At 39.9% G+C, this 13993-nt stretch overlaps 1 protein-coding gene across 7 annotated transcripts in view; it reads left to right on the top strand.

Moving 5' to 3' along the window:
- Positions 1–13993, top strand: part of ATP10D (ATPase phospholipid transporting 10D (putative)) — a 63800-nt gene that overhangs the window by 5518 nt on the left and 44289 nt on the right. For 6 of the 7 annotated variants that reach the window (XR_008234137.1, XM_052780132.1, XM_052780131.1 and 3 more), the window contains exons 2-3: positions 6809–7110; positions 7890–8084. Coding sequence is in view for 5 of the 7 variants with exons in the window: in XM_052780132.1 (XP_052636092.1) it covers positions 6845–7110; positions 7890–8084 (461 nt within the window). In the remaining 2 variants the exon portion in view is untranslated. Of the gene's footprint in view, positions 1–6808; positions 7111–7889; positions 8085–13993 lie in introns of those variants that run through there. The other variant, XM_052780136.1, reaches the window with a different exon arrangement.

The following is a 13993-nucleotide window of genomic DNA, read 5'->3' as shown; positions in this document are numbered from 1 at the left end:
ACAAGGACTAACTATTTGGAGATCACAGCAAAAGAGAAGCATGTTGTCAGAAGGGAGGAAGTGGTCAAGAGAAGCCGGGGTGAATGGTAGGGCACTTCACATGATGTGTGAGCAAATGACCACAGCATAATAATAGTCAGGTGCAGTTCCAGAGCAGTATAAACATTGGCTGAATTATGTACACATCTGTTTTGCAGACTCTGGTATGGGAGAGGTTGGTGATTGCCAAGTGATTTGCCAAAGGCTACCAAATAATATAACTGGAACTAAGGAATTTTTAGTTGCAGCTCCATCTCCCCACAGGAAAGCTAGGAGCAAAAGCTTGCATGCGGATGTGAAGGTGATACTCCACAGAACTGGAGCTGACAGAGTTTAAAAGAGACAATAAATGGCAAGTGATGGGAAATGAAAACAACTTTTAGACATGAAATATACATACAAGAGAATGCTTATACTGGGCTTTATGATGAAAGGTCCTTGTTTCAGGGTATGGACCATTTAAAAATAGGGGTTTTCTCAGCATTACCACTAGCAGAGAGTTATTAAAGGCTTTTTTATTGTGGTATAGGATGGTCAAACATGCATAGTGTATAGTGTCGATCTGTCCTGTGGTAAAAATGACACTGCTGTGCCTTGCTTTTACAAAGATTTGGCAACCAGCTATTGCACATTAACCGTATCTAGTCCTTCCAGTTTTCCGTTTCTCAGAGTGCTTCATAAGAAGAGGGAAGAATCAGGGTACGTGAGGGACCTGAGGTGGAGAGAAAGCAAATATGTCCAGTGTCAGATAATTCCCTTCCACATTTCATCATGATCATGTGACATTAGTGAGCTTGCTACAAAAACTTGCCTTTTTGCATGTAAGACATAGCTGGATTATCTCTATATCAGCTATTGCCACCTAGCAAGATCAAGTAGTGTTCACCTGAGTGCATAGCATGAAAATGAGAACAGTCTAGCTTGTGTGACGCTGTCCTCAGAACTTAGAATATAATCATTTAGGCTTCCTGTTTTCAGATACGTGAACATTATTCTTGGATTTTTTAAACATAAACTTATTTTTTAAAAATAAACCTTTTAAAATCCTGCTTCAAAGTAACTCATCTTCTGGGTCTTTTGCCAGTGTTTAAAGAAACATCTGCAGTTTTGTATTACTGCTTTGAATTCATGTTAGCTGGAGAACTCAAGAATTTACTGTGAAAAATGATGTGACAAGAGGGTCAAATAATGTTTTAGGAGAAGGGATTTCTTAGAAAAATTGTTTAAAACAGCTTTTATTTGATCTTGGGCAACTTCATCCTTTACAATATCTAACATGAAGTTGATGAATCTCCTTTTGACCTTCTAGCTAACCAAAGGAAAGGTTCTCATTACTTTATGATCCAAATGTAATGAGGAAGAAGAAAAATACTCAAAAGAGGAAAACAAATGCAGAAGAGATTTCTGAAGTTTGAAACCTCATAAATCCTACTTTACAATGGAAATGCAAATGATTTAAAAAAAAAAATCATTTGCAAATAGCTCAGTCAAATCCTAGGTGGGTCAGAGGGCATTGTGGCAAAGTATGAGATCCAGATACTTTTTTCCCAAGATGCTGGTTAATTGTCTGATTCACCTTTTTGACCACAGGAGATTACTTGTTGCTTCTCATATAGTGTTTCCAATGTAGCGCAGTTCTGGTGGTTTTGTGTTAGTTGTTTCTTGTCCATACAATCTTCTTCAGAGTTTTTTTAAAAGTTGTTACAGTAAAATGCTGGGGATACTGGCATAAATATGCAGTGCACACAACTGAATCTGATGTTTCCTGTTCCTTTTTAAGCTCTGCTTCTCTGAAGGAGGATGAGGAAGGGTGGGGCAGAGGTTTTGGAGCTGTGTCAGGAGTCAGGGGTGTGTATGCGGTAGGGGATGACTGCTCTTCAGCAACACTGTGTATGCAGTTTAAACATTTGGCTCCAGATCCAGTGGTGAGGAATTCTGTCTTAACATGCTGTCACATTAAAATGTACAGTACTCTTCCCACCTTTTTTTTTTAATTTTTTTTTTTTATTTTTAAAGAGTGGTCACCAGGTATCAAATGCTACAAAAGGTAATACGTTATGAAAACCAAAAAGAGTTAGAATTTAGGAGGTTTTGAAATTTGTCAGGTTTTCCCTTTTGTTTTTCCTGATTCTCAACTCTCTCTTTCCATCTTCATTTGCATGTTACTGATAATGTAATCCTTAAGCTTTTAAAGTTTATTTAGCTGTGTAAGTTATTTTGCCTATATAATTTTCACTGAGTGAACAGGATCTGTCATTTAAAGCCTTTGCATTCCCATTAGCTGTGGGAGTTTGCTTTGAGAAATTGTTTCTTTACTTTTGCTGCTGCTTCTGGTCACAGAAGTCACCAGTATCAGATGTTTGTTTGGTCTTATGAAAACAAATATGATTTTCTCTACAAATCTAACCTGCTCTCAAATACCTGGCTCATACGGCATCTTGAGAAATTTTGTGGTGTTTACTTACTTGAGTTTTCTACAAGGATGTTGCACATAGTATGTAGAGATAAGTCAGATTACTGCACTTGGGCAAAGAACTATCGTTTCAAGCAGAAGTATGGTTAATATACACACCCTGTATGATTCATGCTAAAGATGGAGGCTTGAAAGAGACTGATAAATTTAACAGGACAAAAAAGAAATCACGTTAAAACTCTCCCTGATAATCCAGCACGTTGTTATTTAAAGCAAACATTTCTTTAAAAAGGCCACTCATCGCCTAAGATCTGCTTGTGAAATTACTGATTTGTCACAGCAGAGGCAGTTAAGGATGAATGTTGTTTCCTCAAAATGGCCAAGCCTTAAGGATGCTGTTCAAAATCTAGAAGTTTGGGTTTTTTTTAAGAGCTGAACTGCCAAAATTTGTGATTGCAAAAGAAAGTGCCTCTTTTCAGCCAGTCAGCTTTTCAGATTCTTTAATTTTCAATACTCTGTTCTTTGCTTCAGTCGTGACTCGTGTAGATGTGTCAGTGTTCATTTGGTTTTTAGGAGCTCTAGGTGTATTGAAGAGATCTGCATAGCCAAGTATGGACTCCACTAGCAGCATGTTCTGCAGTCCCTAAATATTTTTGAAGACCTGGCTACCTTCCAAGCTTTAGACTTGTTCTCAGACTCAGTGCAAATGAATTGAAGCATCTCTTTCACATGTGTACAGATCAATATATTCGTATGTCTGACTATATGGTAGCCATACCTTAAAAGTAGTTCGTTGTTGTAAAGTAGCTGCTCCTAGATGTCAGTTTCTATCTCCAGAGGAAAGACTGACCCTGACTAAAATAGGATAGTAGCCTCTATGCAGAGGGAAGTCCCTCTGGGGACTGTCCCCCAGGCAGTAGGATTAGAGGGAGCAGGGCTATGAAGATGCCACATTCTGTGAAAATAAGAGGATGCCATATATTTTGGAAAATCTTCACAAGCTCCTTCGTGTTTCTCTGAGAAGTTCTGGACATAGCTGCCTTCCTGTGCAGCAGTTGCTTGCCTTTGGTAGTCTGATGGTTACTGGGACCACAAGGTCCCAGTCTCTTTTTGGAGACTCTTTTTGGAGTCTCTTTTTCTCAGACTGGTCCCTTACGTTGCTTGGGGAAGCACTACAGAAGGGCCTTGGGAGAACAGTAATTCACGTGGGAACTGCTGGGGCATGCTGAGAGGAGATGCTATACAGAGGTTTGTTTCTCCCTCCTTGTTCCTCTTCTCCCTTCACATGCAGGTCATGGTTTCTAAATAGGAACATGAGTTTCACGTATGTGGTAACAGTCTTCCAAGACATTAAGATTGTAACAGTCAATAACTATCCACATCTAATGATGATAGGACAAAAATGTACCATCTTAATTTGATGAGAGTAAGACACCACTTAGACATTAGGGGAAAGCTTTCTAGCTAAAGGGTAGTGACGTAGTGGACCAGGCTTTTTAGGAAGTTTGCAGAATCTTCTTTTTAAGAACAGAATGGGTTGATGTACATATATTAATACTACCTCATTGCTGGAGGACCTGCTGAGGACACTGTGCCCATGTTTTGAGATTTCTGCAATTGTAATAGAAGAAAGGAAAAATCAAGGAAGATATGTAAGAGAAGATACAATGGTGTCAAATTGATAGTTTGGAAAATAACTTTTTACAGCAACATTTTGGAGGAATCTGAGTAGCACAGAGTGGCATTTGTCAATGGCAGAGAAAAAGATACCACATGAATAAAAGTCTGAGTTGATTGAAGCCAAAATCAGGATTAGTTTGATGACTGCTGTAGTAAAGAAATTTCATTTAGAAAGACCCAGCAAGTTTTAGAGGCAGCTTTTGTGTGGAATTTAGGAAGAGGATTTAGTAAAAAATTTTGCTATTATTCATGCAGATAGTAAGGTACAGATGGAAGGAAAGTAATCTGCAGCAAGAAGTAGCTGTACTGATGATTTGGAGCTCACACAAGTTATAAAAAAATATAAGATGAGCTGTTCTATGGAAGAAGTAGTACAAGAAATGTAGCAACTATTAATCGTAAAAAAACTCGTATATTGTAAAAAAACTGACTGTAAAAAACCAGAAGTTTTGAGCTTCTATTAAAGCACGGTTTGTGCGTAAAAGTCCTTTTCTGACTGCATTGGGTGGTTTGATAAAGTATCACCTATCCCTATGAACTTTGGCTTTCTTTAGGAAAACAAATTGCTGGGTAGATTGCTAGAGCTTAGCTAAGGTGAATAGAGGAGAAGAGTTAGCATGAAGTTTATTCATCCTCTACCAGCTGGTAAAAATTCTCAAACCTGTTTCTAATTCAATTGGAAGAGTTCTTTTGTTCATGGTAGCAACTTAGTGTCTTTCACTGGCCATTTCTCACTTCGTGTCTAAGGCTGTACTCATAGAATCATAGAATAGTTTGGGTTGGAAGGAACCTTAAAGGTCATCTAGTTCCAACCCCCCTGCCATGGGCAGGGACACCTTCCACTAAACCAGGTTGCTCAAAGCCCCATCCAGCCTGGCCTTGAACACTTCAGGAATGGGGCATCCACAACCTCTCTGGGCAAACTGTTCCAGTGCCTCACCACCCTCATAGTGAAGATTTTCTTCCTTACATCTAATCTAAATCTACCCTCTTCCAGTTTAAAGGCATTACCTCATGTCCCATATCTACATACCCTTGTAAAAAGTCCCTCTCCATCTTTCTTGTAGGCCCCCTTTAGGTACTGGAAGGCTGCAATAAGGTCTTCCCAGAGCCTTCTCTTCTCCAGGCTGAACAACCCCAACTCTCTCAGCCTGTCTTCATAGGAGAGGTGCTCCAGCCCTCTCATCATCTTCGTGGCCATCCTCTGGACTCGCTCCAACAGGTCCATGTCCTTCTTATGTTGGGGGCCCCAGAGCTGGATGCAGTACTCCAGGTGGGGTCTCATGAGAGTGGAGAGGGGGAGAATTGCCTCCCTTGACCTGCTGCTCATACTTCTTTTGATGCAGCCCAGGATATGGTTGGCTTTCTGGGCTGCAAACACACATTGCTGGGTCGTGTTGAGCTTCTCATCAACCAACAACCCCAAGTCCTTCTCCTCAGGGCTGCTCTCAATCCACTCATCACCCAGCCTGAATTTGTGCTTGGGATTGCCCTGACCCATGTGCAGAACTTTGCACTTGGCCTTGTTGAATTTCATGAGGTTTGCATGGGCCCACCTCTCAAGCCTGTCAAGGTCCCTCTGGATGGCATCCCTTTCCTCCAGCGTGTCGACCGCACCACATAGTTTGGTGTTGTCAAGATGCCACTCAGATGCCTATTACTATATTGTTGATTCCTCAGTTTAATAAAGGTTGTGAACCATGAGCAAGGACTGCAGTGTCCGAGATAAGGATTCCTTTCAAAATGCTGTTCTCTTCAGAATTAACAGCTTGTCTGCTTTTTTCATCATACTGCAGCACGAGAAACTGGTGGGTGGGCTGCTTACATGACGTGCTGTCCTGGTTTCAGCTGGGATAGAGTTTTCTTCGTAGTAGCTGGTACAGCGTGGTTTGGATTTAGTGTGAGAATAATGCTGATTACACACCGATGTTTTAGTTGTTGTGAAGTAGTGCTTATCCTAAGTTAAGGATTTTTTAGTTTCCCATGCCCTGCCAGCAAGCAGGTGTACAATAAGCTGGGAGGGAGCATAGCCAGGACAGCTGACCCGAACTAGCCAAAGGGATATTCCATACCATAGAACATCATGCTCAGTATATAAACTGGGGGGCATTGGCCAGGAGGGGCAGATCACTGCTCGGGCAGTGGTCAGTGGGTGATGAGCAATTGCATTGTGCATCACTTGTCTTTTCTTGGGTTTTATTTATCTCTCTTTTTTTGTTATATTCCTGTTGTTGTTGTATTTTCTTTTACTTTAGCTATTAAACCATTCTTATCTCAACCCATGAGTTTTACTTCTTTTTTTTTTATTCTCCTCCCCATCCCACTGGGAGCTGGGAGGAGTGAGTGAGCAGCTGTGTGGTGCTTAGTTGCTGGCTGGGGTTAAACCACAAAAGGCGCTATTACAAAAATACTGTGCATTTTAAACAGAGCAATCAAACTCTAGGATCCTGAAAGGGTAGGTGAAATTCTGGTAAATTCAACCTTTGAAGCAGGGGTTCCAGACCTCACATAACTCATAATAAACATAACTATTACTCTCTTTTGGGCTTTTTAAAATCAAAACATGGAAGTGACTTTTTTCCTAGGCTTATTCAAAACTGTAACTGTGACTTTTTAGTTGAAAAGCCTTTACAGAATTGTTATTTAACTTGTTGTGTTTTAACGTGTTTCTAATAGAGAGCGCTCCTTGGATTATAAAGCGTTTTGGGTGCAATGGCAGATCCCATCCGCTGGGCCCGATACCGTTGGCAGCGACTGATATCTACAGAGGGCAGAGAAGGTAGCAGCAGCAATTCAAGTAACAAGTGCTATCAGTCATCAAAAACTACTGGCAAACATAGGATAGTGATACCCTGCTTGGGACATTTTAAGGAAGAGTATGAAGAAGTATCAAAACTGTACATGAACAACCAAATACGGACTACTAAGTATACTTTATTGAATTTTTTACCACGGAATTTATTTGAACAGTTTCACAGGTAATGAACTCCTTTTTGATTGTGGTAACTCTTCTGAAGTGGAATCCTTTTATTTAAATGTGTGTGTAACTATATAGATGGGTATTAAAAAATTATTCTTCCTCCTGACCTGCCTGTCACTTTTGAAAAGATCTCTGTTATTTGGCCATAGTCTCTTGAGTATCATCAGCATAGGGCTATCCTTTTATCCATAGTTTATGTAATTTCCACTAACTCTGTTCTTCGGATTATTGAAATATTCCTTACTCGTGGAGCACTGCCACGCAGCAATCTGCAGTAGGATTTTCATCTAATTTCCTGCAAATGTATTTCTCCTTTTCCCTCATTTCTTCCTCTGTTGCCAATTTTTTTATCCTCCTTCTGCTTGGAGGACTGCTGATTTGTAAAGTTATGCAGGGAGGTTGTAGGATGGGTCCCTTTTAAAAACGTCATCTCACCCAGGAGATGATAAAATTAAGTTTAAAAGACCTAGCAATTTGAGAAGGTGCAAGTTCACCAAAGCCTCACTAGAAGACATATGCCTGGAGGACAGGTTTGAAAATACAGGAAAATTCTTGGTTTCTGCATCTTCTGATCATGCATATTAAGCAACTGTGCAGCTAAGTAATCTATTGACTGGAGAGTGAAAACAGAGTTCTGGATACTTAGTTTTTAAATTGCAGTTGGGGTGAAGAAAAGGTGAATTACTGCTAACTTAAGTGTCTGTATAGCATGGAGTGGGGGAATAAGGATGACTGTCTGCTAGCACAGCTAACTCCTATGTTTTCTCTTTGTTTCAGAGTTGCCAATTTGTATTTCCTATTTCTAATTGTCCTAAATTGGGTTCCTCTGGTGGAAGCCTTCCAAAAAGAAATTACAATGCTACCTCTAGTAGTGGTTCTGACAATTATTGCAGTGAAAGATGGTCTGGAAGATTACTCAAAGTACAAAATGGATAAACAGATAAACAACTTACTAACCAAAGTATATAGCAGGTAAGAGAGAACAGTCTTTCTGGTTTATTGTTAATATTTGATTATGAGTATATGTGAAAAAGTTGTTGATAAATCTTTTGGTTTACTTTCTGGATACCTAGAGATCATAAAATAATTTAAGTTGGAAGGGGCCTCTGGAGGTCATCTAGTCCAACCCCCTGCTCAAAGCAAGTCTAATTAGATCAGGTTGCTCAGGGACTAGTCCAGGTGAGTCTTGCTCACCAGTTTTGCTAAATGGATATCAAATTAGTGTAAAATTTGCTGAAAAAAATTATTCTTTGGTTGAGGCAAGAGTGTTCATGCATGAGTTTGTACTGTATTAACCAAGGTAGTTTGACTAGTTAAGCATTGTCATACATAGCATTTATTTTGAAAGGTGTATTTTTAATTCTTCTAAAATCACTGTAAGCATCATGGAAATTCAAGGGTTGCTAATTTATCACAGTATTGGTAAAGCTCACTAATGGTATCAGGATGTACTCATAATGTAATAACATTTCCCTAAACAGAATGAGATCATTTTCTATTTGAGTGCATCATGTAGTTTGGTACAAATGTTAGCATCTGTTCCACAGTGCAGGACTGCAGTATTACAGACTGTGTGTAGGTGCAGGTCTGGAGTGGAGCGTGCTAGTGGTGAGAGGTTTGCTGACAGGCAGTTATTATGCATGGATAATAAGAAGACAGGAAGGGAAACTGATCATATTCTAAATTAACTGGCAAAAAACTTCTTTTAGTGCATAGCAGTGCTGCCCACATCATTTTTCTTTTTTACCTGTCATAAAAGGATCTTCTGAGACTCATTCAAAGCCTGTAAAATACAAAGATAAAGGAAGTATAGTGAACCCTTTTTCTTTCTTCCATGCTCTGTGGTCATGCAGGGAAACAAGTATTTTGAAAAATGTCACTTTTCATGTGTTGTAGTAGCCATCATAAATAGCACTTGTAGGAGAGGATTGATTGGCAGTTAGACACTGTAACAAATTCGATAAGGTCTGAGCAGTAACATACAGTAGTTGCTGTAATGCCAAACCACATTTAAAGCTCCCTCTTTCCATTAAAGACACACCTTTTCCTAGTGAAGGCAATACACCGAAAATAAACATTTCTAAAATCTTAATATGCTAGCTGGTTATGCCAAACCCTAAACTCTGTACTGTAGACATGACCTTAATCAGCCCATGCAGCAGGTTGGCAATCTGGTACTACATAACCATTAAATATATTGTGATATTACTCAGAAGATGGAATCTCCAGCTTTCTGGCATTTACCATTCTATATTGGTATTTTAAGAGCTAGCTCATAACCATAGAAAAAGTGTGGACTATCATTTTGTATCATCAAAGGAAAAACAAACAGCTTTTTGTTCTGTAAACATGAATATATATAGCAGCTTTCCCAGAAACTTTGTATTGAACCTATAAAAATTTCAGCTTGAAACAAGTAAGTAATTGGCCTATTAGGGAAGATAAACCTTTTCTTTCTTTTTCATGTCTGCAGAGAAGGCTTAAGGGAGAAGCAGGGTTATTTCTGCTATAAATTGTCATGTACCCTGAAAGAATTCATTGCCAGAAAGCTGAAGCATTCAATATACATATTCCTGAAAACTCTGTTTTACTTGCAATCTCATACCAATGTCAATGAAGCAGCATTAATTTCTGAACTTGTTTTCTTTTCTGGCTTGATTCCTTCCCTGTAACCAAAAATGTGTAACAATCAGTGGCCATATTAGTCATGTGTAAGAATTCCTTTTTGTACCTATAAGTATTTAGTTTTTGTAACTTCCCCCCCCCCTAAGTTTCTTTATCATTAATTATTTTACGTAGTGTAATCTGATTTTAAAAATAAGCTTGGAGGCATGGTTCAGGAGAATTAAGTCTTACTGGTACAAAAAAGATTGTTCACTACGTGTGAGCTGATTTATCTTAAACTTCCATTAATCTCACATTAGGATTTGTAATTTCGGGTTTAACAAGAATCCCTTAGAAATTGTAATGATTCTTCCAGTGCATGCATTTAATCAAGCACAGTTGTATCAATTGTAAACATGATGAAGAACTAGCTAATGTTGAATACAATTTCCAGTTATTTTCTTACTGTGCATTTGTTCATCTGGAGAAGTTGTACATGCTGTCTGTATAATTTTACTTACACATCAGATATTGATACCTGCTTGGCTACTGAGACAACTGCCCAATATAATGGCTCTTCTTGGTATCTCAAAGTAACAAAGCAATAGTTGTCATGCTTGAAAGCTGGTAGGCCACCTGTTTGTATCTGAAGATAATTTGCGTGAAGCATTTTCAGGAACTCTTGTGAGGTTTGCATTTATACAGTGCTCATAACAGAAACTAGTTTCACTGTGCTCTGTTGTCCATGACAAAATGTGCCAGTCTCAGTGCCTTCATAAATCTATCTGAGCAACTAGATGCTAGTTCCTGTGGTTTTTTGACAAATCTGATTTTGCCCTCACTCCCACCCCCTACCCCACCATTTGCTCTTGCTTATAGCAAATGTATGACATCCATAGTTTCAGAGTTTTCAGCCTGCTACTTTTTGGAGTTCTGGAATGTATCCATTTGATAGATCAGAGTTATTGTATTTGGCCTTAAATACACAGAGCCTGAAGCTGATTTTTCCAGGAAGGCTTATTTCTGTCTTGAAAACATGATAAAATAAGATAATGTTGCTTAAAATGTTTGGGGAGTTTTTTTCTGTCTCATCTTTCCCCTGTGATAAAACATATCAATAAATGATAAAATGTCCTAATGTGTGCTTAACTTAGTTTGTAATTGTTGCTATGATGTCAATACTTAGTTATCAAGTCCTTTGTGCCTTTTGAGCAAGTTATCATTTTAAAGTAGTAGGATCTTATTTAAATAGCCATGAATTGCAAAGTATGAAGGCACTTCTGTTTGAGCATCTGTTAAAATCATGTTGTTGGTGTCATTTCAGTAGATCTGTGATGAGGTGATTATGATGGAAAAATCCATTTATGCCCCCACTGCCCTACTGCTAAAGAAAGTTAAACTTTTTGTCTGACTTTCTGCTGAATTGGGTAAAGAATATGCACGTGATCCATCCTGCATCAGCAGCAGGATGGGTAACTTTGGTGGCTGATACATTTTTCTTCTCTTCCCTCTTCTGCAGACCTCTCAAATGTATTTGTTTCATTCCAAGCCTTGCATCTAGATGTGTTATAATTACTGTTCTTTATAAATGCATGCTTATGCAAATCATTGTATATGTTTGAAATCCAGATATAATTTCATATCCAGTTTTTCTTTATGGAATTGAGATCTGGAAAGAATAATCCTTTCTACAAGATTCTTCCTTACCTTTGGCTTTCCTTTCCTCTCCCAGACTCCGGCCTGGCAAAAAGAAAGTGGGACTTGTCCAGGTGCATCAAGAAAAAAGAAGCATCATACACTTTCAGTCCCACGTTTATTAAATAGGTAGTGATTTAAGAGAAATATGGCTTGGGTGGGTGTACTCTTTGCTGGGTAAAAAACTGGCTCTATGGCTGGGCTCAAAGAATTGTGGTGAATACAGTGAAATCCAGTTGGTGGCTGGTCACAAGTGGTGTTCCCCAGGGCTCAGTATTGGCGCCAGTTCTGTTTAATATCTTTATCAATGATCTGGACAAGGGAATCAAGTGCACCCTCAGTGAGTTTGCAGCTGACACGAAGTTGGGCAGGAGTGTTGATCTGCTCGAGGGTAGGAAGGCTCTACAGAGGGATCTGGACAGGCTGGATCGATGGGCGGAGGCCAATTGTATGAAGTTCAACAAGGCCAAGTGCTGGGTCCTGCACTTCGATCACAACAACCCCATGCAACGCTACAGGCTTGGGGAAGACTGGCTGGAAAGCTGCCTGGCAGAGAAAGACCTGGGGGTGCTGGTCAACAGCCGGCTGAATATGAGCCAACAGTGTGCCCAGGTGGCCAAGAAGGCCAACAGCACCTTGGCTTGTATCAGAAATAGTGTGGCCAGCAGGAGCAGGGAGGTGATTTTTCCCCTGTACTTGGCACTGGTGAGGCCGCACCTCCAATAATGTGTTCATTTTTGGGCCCCTCACTACAAGAAAGACATTGAGGTACTGGAGTGTGTCCAGAGAAGGGCAACGAAGCTGGTGAAGGGCCTAGAGAACAAGTCTTATGAGGAGCGGCTGAGGGAACTGGGGTTGTTTAGCCTGGAGAAAAGGAGGCTGAGGGGAGACCTTATCACTCTCTACAACTACCTGAAAGGGGGTTGTAGCGAGGTGGGTGTTGGTCTCTTTTCCCAAGTAACAAGCAGTAGGACAAGAGGAAATGGCCTCAAGCTGTGGCAGGGGAGGTTTAGATTGGATATTAGGAAAAATGTCTTTACTGAAATGGTTGTCAAGCATTGAAACAGGCTGCCCAGGGAAATGGTTGAGTCCCCATCCCTGGAGGTATTTAAAAGATGTGTAGATGTGGTGCTTAGGGACATGGTTTAGTGGTGGACTTGGTAGTGTCAGGTTTATGGTTGGACTTGATGATCTTAAAGGTCCTTTCCAACCTAAATGTTTGTATGATTCTATGATATTTGCCATCTCCTGAAGGCTGATCTCAGCACTGGCAGCACAGACAAATAGGTTTTCATAGTTTTTCATTAAATATGTGGTAGTTAGAAAAAATAGAGATGTGTGAGAGTACCAGCATTTTTCTCCTTTTTTTAATCTTTAGTAAATAGTTACTTCCAGGATAAATCAAAGGGTTGCTTTGTTGCAAAATCTTTAATTTCCAAATACTTCTGTGGTTTTGTGAGCTCCAATTTGCTTTGAAAAATTCCTGTAGAAGTCAGTGGCAGAAATTGACAACTTTTGACCTGATATTTTTCTCTTACTTCATTAGTGATGCCATTGCTTGCTTTGTTCATGAGCTTATTTTGTCTTGCTTACCTTTCTGTTTCCGTCCTTTCTCTAACTCTTCTAGATACAAGCTGGCTGTGGAGGTAATTTTCTCCCACCTCCCTTCTGGGTTCTCATATCTTTTCCATCCTGTTTGGAGGGTGACGTAAAAGGGTGCCATTGTGGAGTGATAGGGCATTCTGCTCCGGTTGGTGTTGTACCCTAAATGGACTCACTTGGCCTTCATAGCGGGGTAAATTGGCCTACACAAAAAGTTATGCTGATGTAGTTTTCAATACCTGAGGGTGTAGTTCTAAACAACAACAAAAAAATCACTAGTTTTCAGCTTGCTCAGTCTCCTGAATAGGTTTACTTTGTCAGCACCTTTGCAGCTATCAAAGCTTAAGTCATACCTTCAGTAGCTGAGAGTCACATCCTGTTTCAGGAAATCTTCCTTCCCTTTTCCTGTTTACCTCTATTATTAGGTTGTTTTTTGTCAATTTAGTTCAGAAATTTTTCCTTCAACTCTTTTTTTTTTTTTTTTTTTTTTTTACTTTTTTATTTTCAAGGAAATATACTGGTATGAAAAGTTAATTCCTGCAGTGTTGTTTGAATCCATCCATCTTGTGATAGGCCTGGCTGTAGCTTTGTCCTGGTTTCAGCTGGAATAGAGTTAATTGTCTTCCTAGGAGCTGGTACAGTGCTATGTTTTGAGTTCAGTATGCCAAGAATGTTGATAACGCTGATGTTTTCAGTTGTTGCTCAGTAGTGTTTAGACTGAAGTCAAGGATTTTTCAGCTTCTCATGCCCAGCCAGCGAGACAGCTGGAGGGGCACAAGAAGTTGGCACAGGACAGAGCCAGGGCACCTGACCCAAACTGGCCAACGGGGTGTTCCATACCATGTAACGTCCCATCCAGTGTATAAACTGGGGGGAGTGGGGGTGGGGGATTACCGCTCGGGGACTAGCTGGGTGTCGATCGGCGGGTGGTGAGCAATTGCACTGTGCATCATTTGTATATTCCAATCCTTTTAATATTG

This window comes from Harpia harpyja, chromosome 2 (genome assembly GCF_026419915.1).
Source record: "Harpia harpyja isolate bHarHar1 chromosome 2, bHarHar1 primary haplotype, whole genome shotgun sequence".
NCBI lineage: Eukaryota > Metazoa > Chordata > Aves > Accipitriformes > Accipitridae > Harpia > Harpia harpyja.
The sequence above is the reverse complement of the archived record's forward strand: the minus strand, read 5'-3'. Positions and strand labels throughout refer to the sequence as shown.